Raw genomic sequence first — 22,101 nt, forward strand, 5'->3', positions numbered from 1 at the left:
TCCCCCCTCTTCACTTATATTTTATAAAACATTAGCTAATTAAAATGTTCCCGTTCCTTCCTAATTCAATTTTCTCATTTATTTTATTTCGCTTATTTTATTAACAAACATTTCACTAAATTACACTATTTTATCCCTCATTTTAATCATACATTGTTTCCAATTTTCTAAAGTTATTTCTATTATTAATATAACAATACAATTTTATGTACCTTTATAGAATCCCTTTTTCAGTTAGATTTTCACCCATTATCTCTAAATAGGTCCTGTTTCTCTATATCTTGCTCCGGTCCTTTGTAACTTCTTTTCCTTTCCTTCTTCCCTCTCTTCTTCTCTCTCCCCTTTTTACCCCTTGTCTCTCTACCTCTGTTTCCCTCTTCTGTATTCCCCTTTTCTGTTGCTTTTCAGTATTATACTTATTTTTTGAATTATTTTTCTTTTCTTTGGTTGTTTTTTTAAGTCTTAAATTCTCCATTCTCTTTCTTTTCTTTCAACAGCAACAAATTTCGGAGACCAGAAAAATCAAAGTACTGAACTGCTGAGAAGCAAGAAAAAACACTTTTGTGATATGCTTCTGTAAGCATCAGCGTTCATGTTCAAGAGCCTGTGTGCAGTCTTCAGATTAGTACATCCAGGATTGTATTAATTTGTACATCCAGGATTCTTCCAAAGAAGGACTATGGATTAATCACCCTGTCTTAAAATCAAAATCTTGCCCTCCTTCCTTTACAGTCTCTTGCCTTTCTACTTCCAAAAAGAAATGTTACGGAAGGAGATGAACTAAAGAATATTTGAAGAGCCCTTCATCTGCAATATACACATAGATCAGGCTAAGGGTTATCAGATTTCTAAACAGGCAAAGAGAAAATAACAGACGACTGGAAATGAGGACAAATGGCAAGGGAAGAAAACATACTGTTTAACTTTCTTGGCATCTGCAAAAAAAAAAACAACTTGCAAAAAATGTTCTTAGGTCTTTGTGTATGTAAAATTACTTTTTTCATCCTCCGAAAGACTGGTTTTCAATTGCAGTGCTTTTCCAATAAACCTTTCTTTTCAAGAACATGTGCTAGCGATAATGTAGAATCAATGATGGCATTCTTCCCAAATTTCCCCACAGAAGCATATAGGTCATGTGATCTGTAGATTAGTATTCTAAGATTTGAGAGGGATGGGCTACATACAAAAGAAACAATTGACAGAAGTTTGAATGATGACTGTTGTGAAAACTTTCCAAAACAATAATAATAATAATAATAATAATAATAATAATAATAATAATAATAATAATAATAATAATACCTGGGACAATCAAAAAGGCAGACAATATTTGATTTTAAGGTTACGCCTGCCAGATGAAGGACATGAAAGCAAAAGGGAGCACACCTCCTCTTTTTGGTAACCTTAATCACAATTCTGCTATTTTATTTGGAACTATAGGATGTGTAGTTCAATAAAAAATAATAAAGGTAGGCAAAAATCTCATAAAAAAGAAAAATAAGCTAGTCTTGATTCATTTACCCCTTTGTCTTATATTATTTACCCCATTGATTTTTTTCAGTCCTGGACCCAACTTTGATACCTGCCTTATGCAACATCATCATCATCACCAACACAAGCAACTGAGTTTAACTGGCTGGCTCCATCCTTATTAATTTTCCTGAAATCCCTCAAAACTTGGTTCTTGTCTTGGGATCCCCAAGTGATCTGTCAGTTGCTGAGGTACCTGCACTGCAGTTGACACATGCCCATCAGTTTAACCTTTTAATTTAAAAAATTAATTTTAATGAATAAAATTAAAATTTAAAAAACAAAGGCCTTTTATTCAATTTCATAATAAATTTTAATGTATTTCATTAAAAAAAACAATGTTAAGCCTTTTAATCCCAATTTTTAATCTTCTGAATCTGTTTTTTTTTCCCCATGTGACTGTTTTGTAGATTTTATAGTATGCCTCCCAGAACCACGTTTTTCTATTGAAATGGAAAACAAAAAGATGACTGAAATAAAGAAACTTTTATCAGGTGGTAGGATCCAAATTCGCCGCGAAAGGCAGAAAACCTCACATTATTTCAGGCCTTTCCCCGCAGGAGCCACGAAATAACGAGAAATCGATCACTCTGGGTTTTCCGCGTAGCCTGGTAACCTAGGCAACCGCAAACAGGTTTCTCCCTCCCCCCATCGACAACTCCGGTACTCGATTACCAGGCCTTTCTCTTAATTCCTCTCAGCTCTTCCTCTCTGGTTTGGATAACGGTTTGAGGAGGATGGGGGAGCTTTACTCGGTATATGCTGAACCGCCGGGGTAGAGGCAAACTATTGAACAAAGCTTGTTTGGAAGCGAACGTGGAAAAAAAAACCCCTGTCAAATGAATAAATAAATAAAATTTCTGGAATGACGCACCGCGCGAGCAACGCGGTGGAGCACGCGCAGGAGGGGGCTCCTCGGGCCGCGAGTCGAGTGACGGGTGGAAAAAAAAAAAAAAAAAAAAGGACGTTATCCTGGCCCTGCGCAAGCGCACTTGGGGACGAAGGCGCGAAGCAAGCCTCTCCCACCTCCAGCAGGCCGTCGGCGTCGCCTGCGCGCGCGCGCATGCGCCCCGTCGGCCTTGACCCGGGTGCCTTCCTCCTCCCGCCCGCTTCTATGGAAGAAGCGCGTCGCCCGTTTGCTCCGCGGCCGCCGTCGGGGAAGAAGGAAGCGAGAGGCGGAGCGCCAAGAAAATGCCGGGAAAGCTGAAGGTCAAGATCGTGGCGGGGCGGCACCTGCCTGTCATGGACCGAGCCAGTGACTTGACGGACGCCTTCGTGGAGGTCTGGCGGGGAGGGGCTTTTTCTGCACGGCGACGCTCGGCGGAGGGGAGGGGGAGCACGTCGTCAGTATCCCTCTCCTTTATTTGCATATTTTTGCATAACGCCCGCGAAACTTGGCCTCTACAGATACTCATGGTGCTGCCTTCTTCTCTCCACAGCCTACTCAAGGCAGGGTGGACGGGTTTCACCTCCAGCAGTTTTTCCTCCTTTTTAGATGCCTACAGGGGGGGGAGGTCGATCCCCAGCGGGGGTCTTTCTGGGTGGGAAAGTTGGGATCTTCAAATTGGTAAATTGTGCTGGGTTTTGCCTCCAGCACTACCTGTTGCTTATGGTGATGATGATGATGATGATGATGATGGGATCCATGGAACACCTTTGCCCTCCGAAGTTGTGGGAGCGCCACCACTTAAGACTTTCAAGAAGAGATTGGACTGCCCTTGGTCAGCAATGGTGTAGGGCAGGGGTCCCCGACCACCGGGCCGTGGACCGGTACCGGTCCGTGGAACATTTCCTACCGGGCCGCGGGTTTGCTGGGCGCTGCCATCTTGTTTGACGAGAAAGTGCTTCCGGGTGAGCTTTTCCGGTTGGAAAGCGGCGTTTGGGTCCTGAAGGAATCCTCGCGCCTTAGTTTCATCGAAGGGGGGGGCTTCGAACGAAACTAAGGCGCGAGGATTCTTTCAGCACCCAAGGCAAGGCGAGCCGAGCGACCGTCCCAAAGTGAAGCCCATCGATAAAGGTACAAAGGAGGAGTTGAAGGTGGCGGGGAGAAGCGGGGGACGGCTGGCTGGCTGGTCGCTCGGCTCGCCTTGCCTTGTCATGCGTACTGATACCAGTACCGGGCCGCGGATCATTTTGTGATGCCGGTACTGGGCCGTGGCACAAAAAAGGTTGGGGGCCACTGGTGTAGGGTCTCCCGCTTGGGTGGGGGGTTGGACCAGATGACCTACAAGGTCCGTTCCGACTCTGATTATCTGTTATCATTTAGGCAGAGAATAGATGGTGGCGGGCTCAGTCAGAACTGGGATTTGCGGGTTCTCCAAACTATTCAAAATTTCTGCTACTGGTTCTCCAGAATTGGTCAGAACCTGCTGAATACCCACCTCTGCTGTAGTCCCTCTGGGGTTTGAGTGGCCTCATTGATTCAACTATCTGGAACAATTTTTAGGATGTTTTAATCATCTTAAAAGCCCCCTAGAATCAGAAGGTTACAAAACTGAGATAAATCATGTTATAAATGACTACCCTCAGCCAGGTAGAGGTAGCAGGTAGTCCTTGACTTACAACCCTAGTTGGGACCAGAATTTCCATTGCTTAGCAAGGGGGTTGTTGAGTGAGTTGTGCCTAATTTTTTTTTACCTTTTTGCTATGGTTGTTAAGTGAATCGTTAACTTTTCAAGCATTGCAAGGCTGTTAGTTCCTTTTCAAATGGACGATGTGTTAATAAAAAGGGAAGGAATCAGTTATTTTGATAAAAGTATTACATAAGAAGCAGGAATTTTGAGAAGAATTATTATTCACCGTGCTGCCTTAAAAATAAAAATGCAACTCAGTAATATGACTTGGGATAGCCAGAAAACTGTACGTGAGTATACTCCGATGTCTGCATAGGTTGTAATTGTAATTCCCTTCATTGGCTAGAAATCATGGGAATTGTAGTAGCAATACTTATGAAAAAGTAAAGGTTTTGGCAGGCTGATTTAAATTTGTTTTGGTTTGGGAGATTATGATACCTTTGAGATAATGACCTGTGCCTGTAACATAAATGTCTACTAGGAATTCACAACTAGAGATAAATCAGAAAGAAATGCGAAAGATTAAAGAGTTTGTGACTGATTGCTGTGGGAAGTATTTGTAAAGATTAAAGAATTGAGTTTTAGTAGTGACAAAATTTCTGGCATCAAGAATGCCACTAATATTTATTGATGTTGGAATGGAATGAAGTGAAGCAACTTGGAGACTATTTAAAGCATCTTGGGCTGTAGGGTTTTGTTTGTTTTAATTTTTTGCACACCTAGAGATTGGAGATGCCTTGTGGGCAAGGTAAGGAAAAGGAAAGGTAGAAAAATGTAATTAGAAGCCTCTTTATCTCGGAGTAATTTTTCCTCACTCAAAGGTTGCATTTACATGGCATGTTGATCTTACTCCTGGAAGTAAGGCTTAATTTATGGATGGCACTGTACTTTTGGCACATGCATGCAGAGAACGGAGAAAAGAGAGCCTAGAATGGCCCTGTAAAATTGAGTTTTTCCACTTGATCTACCTCTAGATTGTTTTTATTGTTACTGTTTTCACAAATGCACCCACCCACAGATCTGTGGGAGTGGGAAGTCACTGGCAGGAACAGGCTGTGAGGGAATGTGCATCCCACCTCTGGTGCTCTGACCCATTTAGTATGATACCATAAAATTTTCTGGGATTGTGTTCAGAATGACTGGATTAGGGTCATATTAGGACAGCTCTAGTATGTCAGCTGACCTATGTACTTGTTATCTGAGATAACCAAACTCTGTGGTTGCTTTGTCAGCTTTTGACCCATTTTTTGAGCAAAAATATTTTGTAACAGTGTATTTGGGCAAGCCTTTAAGCCAGGAGTGCCCAACTTTGGCCACTTGTGGACTTCAGTTCCCAGAATTTCTCAACCAGCCATGTTGGCTGGGGAATTCTGGGAGTTGAAGTCCATAGGTCTTAAAGTGGCTAAGGTTGGATAGCCCTGCTTTAAGACCAATCTGATTAACACAATCATATGTGCTGTCCATTCCTTGTTGCTCTTTAACCAAGTCCAGTTATTTATGTAGGATTATGCATGTCATCTGAACCAAATCAGCCACCAGAATCAGAAGTAAGAATAAATTTTACTTTGGAATGTTGCTTAGCAGACATTCAGAACTGACCAAACTATTCAGAACTATTTGATTTGATAGAAAACAGTGGTGCTTAGTGAACTGTGCAAGAAGGTTAAAAGGAAGATTTAAGACAGCCATCTGTTGCGACCAGAGGGTGTCATCTATGTGAACTCGGAGTCTTCTTGGGTCAATGTATCTGACCTTCTTACAGTTTCAAAATTAAGCCTAGTCCAAAATCAGCAAGTGAATTATAATACTGCCTCTGAACCCTTCATCCTGCATATCTGCATTTGAACTCTGAACACCCTCTCACAAATATGTTGATCAGGCTGTAAAAGCAAAACAGAAACCAGTGACATGTATGTTGATCAGGCTGTGTAATGGGAGATTGTAGGAGCTTGGTGAGATATCTTGTGTTCTCACAAATGATAATCTTACCTCAGATTTTGCTGAAGTACTGTATGCAATTACAGTCCTCAACCTATAACCACAACTGAGTCCAACATTTCTGTTGCTAAGTGTCATAGAATAGAATAGAATAGAATAGAATAGAATAGAATAGAATAGAATAGAATAGAATAGAATAGAATAGAATTCTTTATCAACCAAATGTGATTGGACACACAAGGAATTAATCTTGGTGCAAATGCTCTCAGTGTACATAAAAGAAAAGATACATTCATCAAGAGTCAGGAATCATAAGGTACAACACTTAATGATAGTCATAGGGTACAATAAGCAATCAAATCATACTAGGAAACAGTCAATAGAAATTGGAAGGATACAAGTGACAAAGTTACAGTCAAGTGGGAGGGGAAGGGTGATAAAGAGTGATGAGAAGATTAACAGTAAGATTATTGCAGACTTTGTAATAGTTGAACAGTATTGAGGGAATTATTTGTTTAGCAGAGTGATGGCATTCAGGGAAAAAACTGTTCTTGTGTCTAGTTGTTCTGGTGTGCAGTGCTCTATAGTGTTGTTTTGAGGGAAGGAGTTGAAACAGTTTATGTCCAGGATGTGAGGGGTCTGTAAATATTTTCACAGCCCTCTTTCATATCATTTTTTTTAAGTGAATTTCATCCCATTTTACAATCTTTCTTCCCACCGTTGTTAGGTGAATCACTCCAGTTAAGTTTGTTACGCGGTTGTTACGCGAATCTGGCTTCTTCACTGACTTTTTGTGTCAGAAGGTTGCAAAAGGGGATCACATGACCCCGGGGCACTGCAGCCGTCATAAATATGAATCAGTTGGGAAGGTAAGTGTGAAAAACAGTCATGTCACTTAAGTGCCGTTGTAACTTCAAATGGTCACTAAAGGAACGTGGTGAGAACCACCTGTGTCAGTTGAGAACCTGTCTGTACAGTACGCCCTGTAGGCATGTCAGTATGCTTCTTCTTTCAGTAGTTTAATCAAAACTTTCACCTCACAAATTCAGCCATTTTCCTGTACCCATTAACTAATTTTCACTGTGTCATATGCTATAAGCAATCTTTCCTCATACCTAAAACAGTTTATCATTGTTTGCCTCCTTTGTAAACACAATCCTCTCCTACTTCATTGTCTGTGAGGCACTGGTATTAGGCTGAATCTAGAGCTTTTGTTGAACCTACAAAATCAAGCATTAGCAAATCTCCAATTTAGGCAATGTGACAACGCAAAAAAAAAAATCCAGTATGTGTACATAACAATGTGTTTGACGTTCTTAAGAGTCCCCTGTCTTGTTTGTTAAGACAGAATATGATTTGTTTGAATTTGGCTTCAAGTATGTTGTGAAGGCAGGTGATTATGATTTTCAAACCATAATTTATTACTTAGTCTTTTGTGTCAATCTATCAGATTTTTAAATTTTTCAGTTTTTCTTTGGTTAGGTGCTACTGTACCAAGAACATAAAATTCTCTGGTAATATCCTCAATTTAATTTTAAGTTAAGGATTTGCAACTTAGATTTCATAATTTATTCAAAGAAGAAACCCAGGCTAATCAACTTAACTGTAATTTTTTTTTCTTTTTAAACTGTATTCCTTCCAGCTCCCATTCATCAAACATTTTTGATCGGACCAGTCCAAATTCATTAGTTCTTTTTTCTGTTATAGCATTAGTTGTTCTTTCCTCTCCACTAAAATTGAACTTGCCAAGGCAATGTGAGTGGGTCGCTGGAATTTTATTTATTTATTATTAATTTATGTAGCTAGCTACTTCACATACTTTGATTCCAGTGGGATGTGTTCTCACTACCCTAAGTTGAATCTGAATGGATCCAAGTTTACTTCCATTGCTATCTTACTTTCCTCTGGATTTTGGGAATCCTTCAATGAAAAACATTATTTGCAGTCTTCCGACTTGCTACCTTCTGAATATCCAAAAATGTCACATTTTTTGCTTTGACGTGGCTAAGGATGGTTTAGTGAATTTCCATTTGAACTCCTATAGTAATATTTGAGATGGCTAAAAAGTTGTCTCATACCTTAGTGATTTTCCACAGTAATTTGTCGACAAGCCTTTTTTTTTTTTTGACCTTTGCTCTGTTTTGTAATTTATGTGGTTTGAACTTTTCCTGATTCACTTATAATATAGACTAGATCTTAGGAAGGGCTGCTAGTACAGAATTAAATGCTGACCTTCCAGGCAGTGTGTAGTACAGGTAGTCCTTGACTTACGTCCACAATTGAGCCCAACATTTCTGTTGCAAAGCGAGACGTTTGTTAAGTGAGTTTGCCCCATTTTATGACCTTTCTTTTCACAGTTGTTAAATGAATCACTGCTGTTGTTAAATTAGTAACATGGTTGTTAAATGAATCTGGCTTTCCCATTGACTTTGCTTGTCAAAAGATCACACATGACCTTGGGACACAGCAATGGACATAAGTATGAACCATTTGCCAAGCATCTGCATTTTGATTACATGGTCATGGGGATGGGGATGCTACAAAGGTCACAACTATGTAAAATGGTCATAAGTCATATTTTTTAGTACCGTTGTAATTTTGAACAGTAACTAAATTAACTGTTATAAGTCGAGATCTATCTGTACTTGCTTGTAGCCTACTACCTTAATCACTAGACCAAACTGTACTTAAATACTTAGATGCTTCCATGTGAAAATAAATCATAAGGATACTCCTATATTGTTAATATCAACATTGTTTTTAAGGCATTGTTTGATAAAGCTATATTTCTAAGGAGTAAACTTAATGATAAATAGAAGAGATTAGAAGATGGCAGTGTATGCAATAGTTAAGAAATAGTGATTGCCTTATTTTTTTAAAGAAAACCATATTAATATTGACTTGGTCTATTCAACTGAATGGGAAAGAGATGCGCCCATTAAAAAGTTAGGTTCTTGAAAAGACTTGCATGTTTAAGAAATATTGTAAATTGAATAAAATGCAAAGACAAAAGTGATTTTGTTTTTAATTTTTCATATATTTTTATATTTTTCAGGTAAAGTTCGGAAACACTACATTTAAGACAGATGTCTATCCCAAATCTCTCAATCCTCAGTGGAACTCAGAGTGGTTTAAATTTGAGGTAAATAGACAAAGGCATAAACAGAATTTATTGATAGGCTCAAAGGCAAAATTATTATGAGTCTGGCAAACCCAATAGAGTGTGTATGTGTGTGTGTGTGTGTGTGTGTGTGTGTGTGTGTGTGTGTGTGTGTGATCTATTTCTGAATATACAACAATATCTGCAAGCAATCCTGATTCTTTTCAAGAGAATTATGCAAGCTGAGTGAAATTATTATGGTATTTTAGATATGTGAAAAACATTCCATTTCTGGTGCTCTTTTTCTGAACCAAAAATTCCCATTGAGGAATAGGGGAAAATGAGAAAACAGAAGGGACATCTGTCGAAGTGACTAAGAAAAAATATGAAAAGAAAGAGACTGGGAAGATGGAACAGGTAGGCTGGTTGGATAATGTCCTTGACTTCAAGAGGGACCTCTCCTTCTCCTCATCCAGTCTCCATTTGACCCTTCTTCCTCCCTTTTATTCTGCACTTGAAGTCAAGTGAGGATGAGGATTTGGCAAAGGCTAAGTGTCTCTTGAGGGATACGGTGGCTCAGTGGCTAAAACGCTGAGCTTGTCGATCATGACCACAGAGATGTCTTCGGACAGTACCGGCTCTTCGATTTTGTAAGGGAGATGAGCATTGCCCCCTAGAGCTGGAAACAACTAGCACGTATGTGCGAGGAGAACCTTTACCTTTACCGTAAGCGTCTCTGGAGGGTCTCAGTCATCCAGGTCATGGTTGTCCCAAAGATTCTTTTTCAAAAGTCAGCTGGACTTTCTTAGGCTTTCCTTGAAGACATTTCGCTTCTCATCCAAGAAGCTTCTTCAGTTCTGACTGACAGTTCAGTTCTGGCAGTCCTGATCGTCGGAACTGTAGAAGCTTCTTGGATGAGAAGCAAAACGTCTTCAAAGAAAAACAAAGAAAGTCCAGTTGCCTTTTGAAATAGCACCTTTGGGACAGTGGCTATAGAGAAAGGAAGACCCTGGGAAGACTGTGGGGAAAAGTCAGTTGCAAAGCTGCTGCCTCTGGTGTCATTGGCTTTCAGACTCCCCATTCACAGTTTGGCTCAGCCTTGCCTTTCCCTCCGTCCCACCTTCCCTCCCCTTAGTTGGCACCATAATGGGAGATAGAGAGAGTGAAAAGCATAGAAAATTCAGTGGACGGGACACCACACAGAGATCATATGAAGATGGGAAGAGAGGAATGAGTGATGCCACCCTTGGCCTACTCATCATCTCCATAGGGCTTCTCTGCCAAAATTTGGAAGATCCAGATGTTCTGTGGTTTGGTTTTACCAGATTGCACTTTGCCTGGAACAATTGGGCAGAATCACTGTTCATGTGGGAATCTGAAACAAAACCAATTTCTGTTGTTCATGTGTACCTCTAAATGTTTCATATCTTAATTTGCTTGCCATATTTGGAAATGTCACAGAGTTTGGTAAAGAAAAACGTTTAGGAAATGTATGGAAGGTTAAAGAAAAACACATTTGTGAAGGAAAATACATTTCCAAGGAACAGGATGTGGAGGGATATAAACGAGAGGAAATGTGTATTTATAAAAGGTTAACTTTTCATCTTTGAAAATCTTATGCTTTTTGTAGAAATTGTTATCTGGTGGGAAAATGGGGCATGAGACGGAGTGGTTTGCAGTGATTTAGTTCAGCAGTGAGCCTACCCATTAGGAAGAAGTAGTTTTGCACCTCAGAGGAGCAAAAGGTTGTGGGAAGATTAATTTAGGGTTACATGAAGAAGCCTCAGGGTTAATCATATCCTTCCCCTAAACCTCCAGGTTTACTGGCAAGATTGTAAGAAGGGATCAGATGCATTCACTTCTGTTTTCAGCTTGCCAGTAGCTTTTAGAGCGTGGAAGAACCTCCTTTAAACGCTCCTATTTTGTACTGCCAAGTAGGCTGTCCAATATCAATTAATGCAGAATCAGTAGGGATTTCTAGAATATTCCAGTTCTATATTTCACTTGCTTCTGATAGAAAGATCCTGTTTGAACCTGAGCACCAACCCGTTCTTTAAGCTCAGTGATTAGGTCAAAGCTGTGTCTTAAGTGCAAGAAAATAGTTTTGCATTAGAGTTTACGTATGACCTTGGGATGTGGGATCATTCAAACATGACTAAACACTAACATGACTAATCATCTTATGGTTTCGTGCAGTTAAACTGCGCATTATATGAAGAAGCAGAAAGCAGAGTTGGATGCTACTTGTTCAGACAAATTGTAAATTGAAGTCTTTGCACCCTTTTTACTTCACAATGGCTCTGTTTGTTAAAATGTTGGAGCTTCGCTATATTCTTCTGTTTTCTAGGTGGATGATGAAGATTTGCAAGACGAGCCTCTACAGATAACCGTCCTCGATCATGATACTTACAGTGCTAATGATGCTATTGGAAAAGTTTATATTGATATCGATCCTCTTCTCTACAGTGAAGCAGCTACAGTTATTTCTGGCTGGTTTCCAATTTACGACACCATACATGGTGAGATTTTCAATCATTATACAGTTAGTCCTCAGTTTACAACCCTAATGGAGTCTGCCCATTGTGGTCGTAAGGCATGAAGGTCTTAAAGTGGGTCATCGTGTGACCAACTGGATTTTACAATTTTTTTCCCCTGGTGTCTGTAAATGAATCACCATGGTTGTTAAGTGGATCTGCAGCCATTAAGCCAATGCCGTAGTCATTAAGTGAAGCGGTTGTTTACTACATGGTGTTTTTGCCAAAAAAGAGAAATAAATGCTGGCTTTCTACAAAAAAAACCCAGGGTAAATTGCAGTCACATGACTATGATACACCGCAAACAAGCATAAATGTAGGCCGGTTGACAAGCAATCAAAATGTAAACACATAACTGGAGGGGAACAGCAATCTGAATTCAGTACCGGGTTGTACATACCATTTGGGGGCCCATCATAACTTCAAACAGTTGTTAAATGATCAATCATAAATCAAGGACCACCTATATTTTTATTAGGCAAAACCTGCATAAGCATTTTTGGCAAAATTGGAAATGGGAGTGAGGAAGGGAGAAAAATTTTTCTGTAGTTCTTTGTATTAAAAAAAGATATTTTCCTTTAGGTTTGTTTTTGTACCTGCTGCAGGTATTGTTATTTTTAAGTCTTGATCTTTCCTAAAGAGATTTTGTGTATAATTGTCCTGCGTGTTTTTTTGGTAAAGACATCAATAATCTTAGCAGGAAAAATCTGATAGAGTAAATGATAATTCAGGCCAAAAACTGGTTTCTGTTCATTCTTGGATTCTTAACATTCAAACTGCGTTCTTTAAAAGGCCTCTTTTGTTTTCCAAAGATCTTGCTTTTAAGAATGTATTTATGGATGAATCGTGTGTCAATTTCTCCATGTAGTATCAGATGTAAGTTACGGTATGAGCTCAAATCGTTTCCAGAATTTGTAGGATAGAACATAGGGTCATTAAAGATGTTGTCCCCCAGCCAGCTTCCTGATGAACTTGTTGACTCCTTCTTATGTTTCATGAGTCTGGAGTTCAAACACTGGTAAGCAAATACAGTAAAAGAAGAAGGTTTAAATGACATTGCAGTTAAGTTACAGTGTTGGAGGGTCCTCCTGTAGCTATAATAAAGTTCCTGCTGTACTCCCATTTCTTCACTTAATAGTGCCTTATATTTCCAGGATAATTCATTTCCAAGAAGCTTTAATGCACCAAATGTTCAGCGTTTGTTTGTCTGTTTATTAAATTTATAGGCCATTCACCTCACTTTCAAGCACCTTTGGGCTGTTTACAATGTCATAGCATAAAACAATTTGAACATTGAAAACATTAAGCATTAAAAGGTAAAACAGTAAAATTACAACAAACTGGAGAAAAAAGACCAAAACATACATGGAGTGGAGGTGACATCTTATCCTAATTTACTAACCACCTTCAGAATGGGAGGTCCCCATCGGTGTCACAAGCCAGAGGCAAGTTTTCAGGTTCTTTTGGTAGGCCAAGAGGATGGGGAGGAGCTCACCTCAAGGAACATGAGTCTTTTCTACCATGGAGCCATGATAGAAAAGGCTCTTCTCTTGGATTCTGCCAGTAAAAAAAAATCCTTGACAGAGTCCAGTTTTTGACAAAAATGCCCCATAAACAAACAATACCAATAGCACTTAGACATATAAAGCTCCATAGTGCTTTGCGGCCTTCTCTGAGTGGTTTACAATCTCAGCCTATTGCTCCCAACAATCTTGGTCCTCATTTTACCGACCTTGGAAGGATGAAAGGCTAAGTCAACCTTGAACCAGTTGGGATCGAACTCCAGGCTATGGGTAGAGTTAGCCTGCAATACTAGATTCCAACCACTAGTGTCACCATGGCAACAGGTTTGCTTAACAACTGCCACGTTCGCTTCACCACCACCATAAAAAGGGTAATAAAATCAATTTAGTTACATAGATGACCTGCTTTACAACTCTCATAATGGTCAGACTCCATTATGGTCGTAAGTCAAGGGCTTACCTGTATTACATTTTGAGAAGCTTATTTTCTGTTTGAAATTGTATCTGTGTTAGGGTTCAGAATGATAAAGCTTCAATTGGATAACTTGGATAGTCAGTTTTTGTGTTCTGACGTAAATTCTCATCCTGTTGTTTTTATTTTCACATCCAGGCATACGTGGGGAGATCAATGTGATGGTGAAGGTGGACCTTTTTAATGATTTAAATCGTTTTAGACAATCGTCATGTGGAATAAAATTTTTCTGCAGTAAGTCGAAAAACACATTTTTTTTGAATATGAAAAATGAAAGAACCAGTGAACCAATTCAGACCATTTAAGATTAAGAGTCTTTAGGTTTCTTTTGAGTGCTCCCAACCAGATTCCTCTCTTGCAGCATCTAATGCAGGGGTGTCCAACCTTGGCAACTTTAAGACTTGTGGACTTCAACTCCCAGAATTCCTCAGCCGGCTGAGGAATTCTGGGAGTTGAAGTCCACAAGTCTTAAAGTTGCCAAGGTTGGACACCCCTGATCTAATGCATTCTTTGATCATTCTTATTACTGCACAATAGCTGCTAGAATTGACGGGTTATTGCAGGGTTTCTCTATCTTGGCAATTTTAAAATGGGTGGATTTCAATTCCCAGAATTCCCTAGCTGGCTTTAGCTTATTGGGTCCTCTCTCATTTGTTACAATTGTCTTTGCTGGTAGTGAGATCACTTTTGATTCAACTTTTGTTCTCATTCTAAGCTCATCTTCTGATACTCTATCTTAATTGCTTTCTGTTCCAAGCATCCTGTTTGGCAGAGGTGCATAACTTAGCAACAATGCAACATAAACTTTTCTGTTTAATATATTTATCATTATTAATATATATTTATTGGGAATGTGGGGCTCCCCAGAATCAAAATTACAGCATCTCCATAAATCATTTTCACTGATTAAATATAAGACAGACCATATCTTCAACAGCTACGTCTATTCCGAGGTGCTATAAGGCTGTAATTATTCATGGATTTGTAGAAGAACTTGTAGTTAATGAAGATCCTGAATATCAATGGATAGACCGAATCCGTACCCCAAGAGCATCAAATGAAGCCAGGCAAAGACTTATTTCATTAATGTCAGGTAATTTTTATTTTTGTAAAATTGGGGTACAAGAACTGCAAAAATGCATTATTTTGTATTTTAATGACTTGTTTGTATTATTTAATTTATACCTTGTAAACAAACTGGCCAAGTTAAAGCTGCTGTATCCTAAAGACACAATATTTTGTTTGCATACCGTATATTGTAGTAGGCATAATGGATGTTGTAAAGGCAGTGAAATTGCTTTTACATTTCTAGCTAAGAATCTGCCCAGAGAAAAATTACCCAAACAAGTAATTGGGTGAGCATTTTACCTGTTAACATATAACTTAATCTAATAATAATTTACAAACAGATGGCGGTGATTTCAAGTCTGATCTGAAACTGTAGTTAAAGTTATAAAGCAGCCACATAGTCTCTGGCATGTTGGAATTTCAAAGGTCTCTTTCTTATTGTTGAACTATGTAAATGTACATTTCAGGATGATAAATTTAGGCACTGAATGTGTGAACAACTGAGCTCAGCCATTAATTTTATGGATATTTTTTTCATCCAATTGGAAGCTAATCCAGTCCATAGTTCAAAGATTGAGTTGCCAGGGTCTACTAGTTTGTTTATTTGAAAAAATATTGTGCCAGAATTATAGGTGGCTAACCACGAGCTCAAATTTTAGCAAAAAAAAAAAAAAAGTATAAGAATTGAGGGAAAAAAGCATGTATCTGAACGCCTAGAACACCTAGCACAAATAAAAAAATATATGAAAGTGCCGCAAAATAAATTACATTCGGTTAAAGTAGTGTATACAAAAGCATACAAATAAAGGAAAAGAAGGGGGAAAAATAATATTTCCACAGAAAAGACCTGAGCATATATTTAAGACGAGTAATAAGTGCTTTAAAAATTTCCCTTGAAGAGCAATGAAAACATTCCTGAAAGTCAGTGCTTGGAAAAACCCCTTGTGGGAGTATCACGGTGGGGACTTGGTCAAGGCAAAGGGGGAAAAAAGATTTGCCAGAAATCCTAGCTTGAAGTTATACATGACAAAAATAAAAAACTTGAATCTGGCTTAATAATTACCAGCCATGCAGTGGCTTCATCACTGGTAAAATATATACAGTTATATGGCTGCTGCCCTGTTTTGCAGCTGGGTCACTGCATTCTGCAGCTGCTGCAGTTTCCAAGCTAAAGGAGATTTTGACCTTTGAAAAAAGAAAATGTAGCAAGCAAATCCCTATTTTTGTAAGTCGTTAGAAAAGTGTGATGAAACTATTTTTAATTTCCTGAGAATCATAGAGTTGGGAGGGTCTGTACAGTAGAGTTAATCCAGGCCGGGTCTGGGGAACTACAGTTCCTTTTAGGACTTCTTGTGGCCTTCCGGAAATCCTGAACCAGCCATGCTGGCTCGGGAATTCTGGGAGTTGAAGTCCACAAGTCACAAAGGGCCCATATATCGAGGAATTGCTGAGCAAGGGTCCAAATGAGGCCAGAGGTACTGACATCAACTTGTAGTTTTATAGAAATAAACATATTTAACATTCATATTTACACAGACAAGAGAGTTCAGGAAAACAGGAATATCATGAGGTAAATTAATCAACATACATAGCACACAGAAGAAAACGGGGGGAACTCCCCCTTGACACCCACAGCAAATAATCACAACGCAGATTGCCTCCTGCATGAGTCAGCACTCTCCAACTCATCAACTGTAATTGTTTGTCCTGGCCTATTATACACTTTACTGTCCCAGCTATTAAATTTAACATCCTGACACCATAGTTCCCCACCTCTGAGCTAGATGACTCTCCAATCTCTGAAGGTCTCCAGTGAATAGTAAATGTCACTTCACTGATTGAGACTCCTTATCTTGAGGAAATTCATTTTGGTTAAATTTTATTTTATTTTTTGTTTTCTTATCCTGCCTTCATTATTTTATAAGTAACTCAAGGCAACGGACATACATAATACTCTTTTCTGCTCCTATTTTCCCCACAACAATAACCCTGGTAAGGTGGGTTGGACTGAGAGAAAAGAACTGGCCCAAAATCACCCAGCTGGCTTTCAATGGCTAAGGAGGGATTCGAACTCACTGTCTCCTGGTGAAAGGCCCAAAGTCACCCAGCCAGCTTCCATGTCTAAAACAAGACTAGAATTCCCAGTCTCCAGGTTATAGGCCCAAAGTCACCCAGACAGCTTTCATGGCTAAGGTGGGACTAGATCTCACAGTCTCCTGGTAACTGGCCCAAAGTCACCCAGCCAGCTTCCATGTCTAAAACAAGACTAGAATTCCAGTCTCCTGGTGATAGGCCCAAAGTCATCCAGCCAGCTTTCATGCCTAAGGTAGGATTAGAACTCACATTCTCCTGGGTTTTAGGCCAGCACCTTAACCACTATACTAAACTGGTCTAACTTCTAGTACAATTTAGTACAATATCATAGTAAAATTGAAGTTCATTTTATCAGTGTTCAAAATCATTTTACATTCATTCTGTATTAAATGATGTATGCTTTTTTGACAGGGGAACTGCAAAGGAAGATTGGCCTGAAGGTACTTGAAATGAGAGGAAATGCAGTGGTTGGCTACTTGCAGTGTTTTGATCTGGAGGGAGAATCTGGCCTAGTAGTGCGAGCCATTGGAACAGCCTGTACCTTGGACAAATTAAGTAACACACCTGTATTCTTACCTGCATGTAATTCCCCATCCAAGGAGATAAAGGAGTAAGTATGAATTAAATGTTCCCTGGAAAGTTTCTTTTGTGTATTCTTTTCAAAATCATACTGTATTGCATATTTTTTGTCTGCTTTGATTAAATATACACTCCCCTGTCTTCCTTTTATATTGACAACTTGTTTTGTGTTGAGAAAGCTGAATAATTAAAGTGACCAGATGTTGTAGGAATAAAATGTGTGTCAGATGCCTCAGCTACACATAATTCTTGTAGTGTTACAAAGCATGATGGCAATGACATTAACCTGTTCTACATTCCAGAGTGCTTTCTCTTCTTAATGGATGATTGAAATTAAATTGCTTCAATTGGATGTTTGTATTTTGCAATTTATTTTGCAAAATAAAACCCCACAGGACCTCTGTGTTTAGTATTTTTATTCTGAATGCAGTTGCTGTACATGGATTTAAGAGGAAGAAGTCTTCAGTGTAATTCTAAGCTAATATATCATAACTTGAGTGCTATCAGGTTTTTACAACTGTCCGCAATACTTTCCTGTCCCTTACTTAGAACAAATTAAGTTTTGCTGCCCTTTCACTTAGTAAGCAATTGGCCAACTCTGCATTCAGTAGCAGTTGATAGAGTTAAACTTTTAGAATGAGCCAGAGAAGTAGAAATAACACTGTGCCAGTCTGAAAGTACTTTGTTTGAGAAAGCTATACGCCAATGAGAATATATTACTTTGTCTTGTAATTATATAGCTCTTTTTATTGAAATCTAAACAGGAAAAATTGCTACAAAACAATGTGAGATTATCTCAGTCATGCTTACTGAAAATTTCAAATTACGTATGTAATTTAACCTATTGGCAGGTGCCTCTCTTTAGGTTAAAAATGTGGGCACCCAGATAATGTGAGACTTCTATTTTAAGTTTTATGTCTATGGAGATTCTCAGTCATCCAGGTCATGGTTATCCCAGAAGTGTTTTTTCAAGAGACAACTGGACTTTCTTGTTTTTCTTTGAAGACATTTAGCTTCTCATCCAAGAAGCTTCTTCAGCTCTGACTGGATGGTTCCTTTCATTCTCCATCATCTAGTCACAGCTAAAGAAGCTTTTTGGATGAGAAGCAACATGTCTTTAGAGAAAAACCAGTTACCAAAGTCCAGTTACCTCTTGAAAAGCACCTTTGAGACATTTTAAATTTTACTTAAATTATACTATGACCTTGTTACTTTTTATAGTAGCACAAATCTTTCACTGATTTCACTTTGCATACTTAGACATTTACATTGATCAGAAATAAAATTAAGTTGGTCCAGTTCATTTCTTTAAACTTAGATTTCAAAGATTATTGGGGACTTATTTTTAGCTTTTCAGCTTTAGCAGAATTATAATTACATGTTAACTGAGTAATGCCTAGCTGGTCCCACCCCACCACCCTCAATTCTTTAGAGTAGGGGTGTAAAACTCAAAATGAGTCAACTAGGGCTCTGTTATCCTCTGTGTGGATTCTGGAAACTTTGTATATCTTCTACTTTAAAATAAATCAGTTAGGCTACCCTTTGTTAAATATCAATCTCCCAAATTCCTCTTCTTGATGTAAAGCATTATTTTAGAATGAAGAGGAAGATCATGTGTGATTATCTAATACTGTCTTTCTTCAACTTTTCCATGTTATGATAATTAACTAGTTGCATGCTTAAATGTTAAGCTAACTAAATTGGCAAGCTGGAGCTATTGCATCAGTGGATTGAATTTTTAGGAAGCTTCCCAATTTCCCATTCACCCCCTGATTGAAATTGGTGGAATTTGGTCGAACCCTGGTGGTGTAGCGGTTAGAATGCAGTATTGCAGGCTAACTTTGCCCACAGCCTGGAGTTCAATCCTGATGGGGCTCAAGGTTGACTCAGCCTTCCATCCTTCCAAGGTTGGTAAAATGAGGACCCAAATTGTTGGGGGCAATATATTGACTCTTTAAACTGCTTATAGAAGGCTGTAAAGTACTCTGAAGTGGTATATAAATCTAAATGCTCTTGCTCTTGCTATTAAATCTATGGGACACATTGGGAATCCCCACAGACCTTACCTTTGACACCCCTGCTTCAGAGTTTGCTCTTCACCAACAAGCAAACCACAACCGCAACCTTCCAGTAACTAGAACACCCTAGAATAATTTTTTTTTTTAAATGTAACTTTGGCATTTTTGTTGTATGTATTTTTTCCCCTTTCCTTCGATCTCGGCTGCAAATTCTCTCAGGTCTCTGCTGGCTCATCCGCCCAACCATGGATGTCGTTCGACTCACAACAGTCCAATTCACACTGCTACTGGCTCACGGCTTACTCAGAACTTCTCTGTGTCTGTTCCCACTCTCATCTACACTGGTACGCGACTGCTCAGATTCAGAAGCTGGGGAGAGACAGGCGGCAGGCACAATGTCAGGCAGGCAGGCAGTGTAGGCAGGTACCTATATCCCTTAGAGTTCTTCTCCTTCAGATAAGTCCTTTGTATTCACCTGCTAAGTCAGAGGAAACAGGAGACCTCAAGAGTCCCTTCTGATCTCTTTTTTGCTTTATTGTGCATACCTGTTTTCTTTTTTCCTTCTCCCCCCCCCTTGCAATAATGACGTTTGCATCTCAGGTGTCTCTCTCATAGTAGAGGGGAGAAATGTATATTTTGATCAGGCTTCAGGCTTGATCATGATGTTCTCAAAAAGGATTCTGTGCAAGATGTCTTAAATTGGACTGACAGGTAAGGCCTTGCTACTGGCAGCGGCGCTTGTGAGTACCAACGTCTGGGTATGATCCTCTTCTTTCTGCTTTGTTTTTAGCTGTGGCAACCTGCAAATGCTAACGGATAAGGAAACATTTTTTTTTTGAAATATGTATGCGTCTTTATATATATAAATATATAACATATCTGTCTGTGTGTACATCAAAGCACAGATATATAACCTGCAACCATTGCTTTGTTTTCTTTTGTAAGAATCTGGTTAGAAAAAAAAACATACTGCATTCTTGCAGCCATGGTTTTTGATGGGTTTTATGTTCTTGTTTACTTTCCTGCTCTTGGATGCTTTATGCTTTAGCTGTGGTTTTTATTTTGCTGGTCAATAATGCCCATCTGCCTCCACGAAGTTGTGCGGTGAACAACCTTTTCCAATGCCTGTGGGCATCATAATTTAGCTTCCCACCTTAAATGAATCATTGCCCCTGTTCCCTCCCCCTCCCTGTCCACATCCTGGTTTTGGGATCATCAACCTGGTCCTTTGATGTAGGATCACTGAATCTGTTTCCACCTTCTTCTGGCAGGATTCCTTTCAATGAAGATCCCAACCCCAATCCTCATTCATCAGGACCCTCCACCCCTCTGAAAAACCAAATCTATTCCTTTTCACCTTCCAAGTCCTACAGTCGACAGTCCTCCTCTTCTGACACAGATTTGAGTTTGACACCCAAAACTGGTAAGGTGCTTCCACCCACGTTATTTTAATTTGTTTGTGATTTGTTTTGCTGTATTTGTATTGTTTCTATTTTAGCTTTTCACTCACGGCCTTTCTCTGTTTTGGGCATATAGTAAATCTTTGAATTGTTTATTGAATTATGTGGCATCTGGAGATCTTCTGCAAACTGACATGTAACCAATACACAAAGATTATCCTAAATAAAATGTTTTTTCATTTCCTCCACATCATATTGCAGATTATGGGAATTAAAAATAACCATAATATGTTTGGGAGATAGTCTACCATGTCTTTCTGAAAATGTACAAATAGGTATAACAAATTAAAACTTTCCTTATATCCGCACGTCTTTATAATCAACTGAATAAGGGCTGGTTGCCTGTCTTTGGGGCTGCTTTGAAGACAACAATAAAGTATCTTTCATCTTACAACTTTCTTTGATTTTCTAAATTCTGTTTCAGAAAATGAAATTCCATGTTAACGTTTTATCGTTGTCAAAACATAACTTAGGATATAACAAACCCAGTGCTTTTATAGGTAGCCTTATGACCAACCACCACTAAGCCCAAAATTTCCATTGCTAGGCAAGATAGTGGTTAAGTGAGTTTTGCCCCATTTTATGACCTCTCTTGCCTCAGTTGTTAAGTGAATCACTACAGTTGATAAGTTAGTAACATGTTAGTAGACTGTTAAGTGACTTTGGCTTCTCTGTTGACTTTGTTTGTCAGAAGGTTGCAGAAAGTAATCACTTGAACCCAGTACACTGACTGTCATAAATGCCAGTGGCCAGGCTTTTGAATTTTGATCACATGATCGAAGTTACTTTTTTTTCAGTGCTGTTACCAAACAAATGATTGTAAATTGAAGACTACCTGTGTTTATGGAGTATATGCATACCATACTGAAAACAGGGCAAAGCAGAATAACATCACTTTCATGTGACTGCTTTACTCTGGCTACAAACACAGTGATTCTTGAGCCATTAGACAGACTTGCCTTGAATGGCATGGAGAGTTAATAAAAAGCCGCAATAAACCATTGTTTCTCACTTTTAAGGACAACTCTGAAATGAGAGACAAAGTGGCTGTGAGAAGAAGCCTGATGAAATAGCAAGATTTGTTTATAGTTCATCTTGTTAGGTTGGGATGGTTAACTGAATCTAAATCTACCATTCCCTGTGCATATTTCTCTAAATGACTAATGTGGCAAGGCATTTTTAACAATATGGCTTCACACAAATATAATACTG

At 39.0% G+C, this 22,101-nt stretch overlaps 1 protein-coding gene across 31 annotated transcripts in view; it reads left to right on the forward strand.

The window, feature by feature from the left end:
• The first annotated feature begins 2,556 nt into the window (after positions 1-2,556).
• The window catches only part of C2CD5 (C2 calcium dependent domain containing 5), a 71,591-nt gene continuing 52,046 nt past the window's right edge, over positions 2,557-22,101 (forward strand). For 24 of the 31 annotated variants that reach the window (XM_087935228.1, XM_087935234.1, XM_087935236.1 and 21 more), the window contains exons 1-7: positions 2,557-2,811; positions 9,097-9,183; positions 11,489-11,660; positions 13,809-13,904; positions 14,608-14,763; positions 17,244-17,442; positions 20,701-20,852. In XM_087935228.1, the coding sequence (XP_087791354.1) occupies positions 2,722-2,811; positions 9,097-9,183; positions 11,489-11,660; positions 13,809-13,904; positions 14,608-14,763; positions 17,244-17,442; positions 20,701-20,852 (952 nt within the window). In that variant the 5' untranslated portion in view covers positions 2,557-2,721. Of the gene's footprint in view, positions 2,812-9,096; positions 9,184-11,488; positions 11,661-13,808; positions 13,905-14,607; positions 14,764-17,243; positions 17,443-19,648; positions 19,774-20,700; positions 20,853-22,101 lie in introns of those variants that run through there. The other 7 variants (XM_087935243.1, XM_087935246.1, XM_087935245.1 and 4 more) reach the window with 2 other exon arrangements.

This window comes from Pseudonaja textilis, chromosome 5 (assembly GCF_049901715.1).
Source record: "Pseudonaja textilis isolate UNSWEBS1 chromosome 5, rPseTex1.2, whole genome shotgun sequence".
Classification (NCBI taxonomy): domain Eukaryota; kingdom Metazoa; phylum Chordata; class Lepidosauria; order Squamata; family Elapidae; genus Pseudonaja; species Pseudonaja textilis.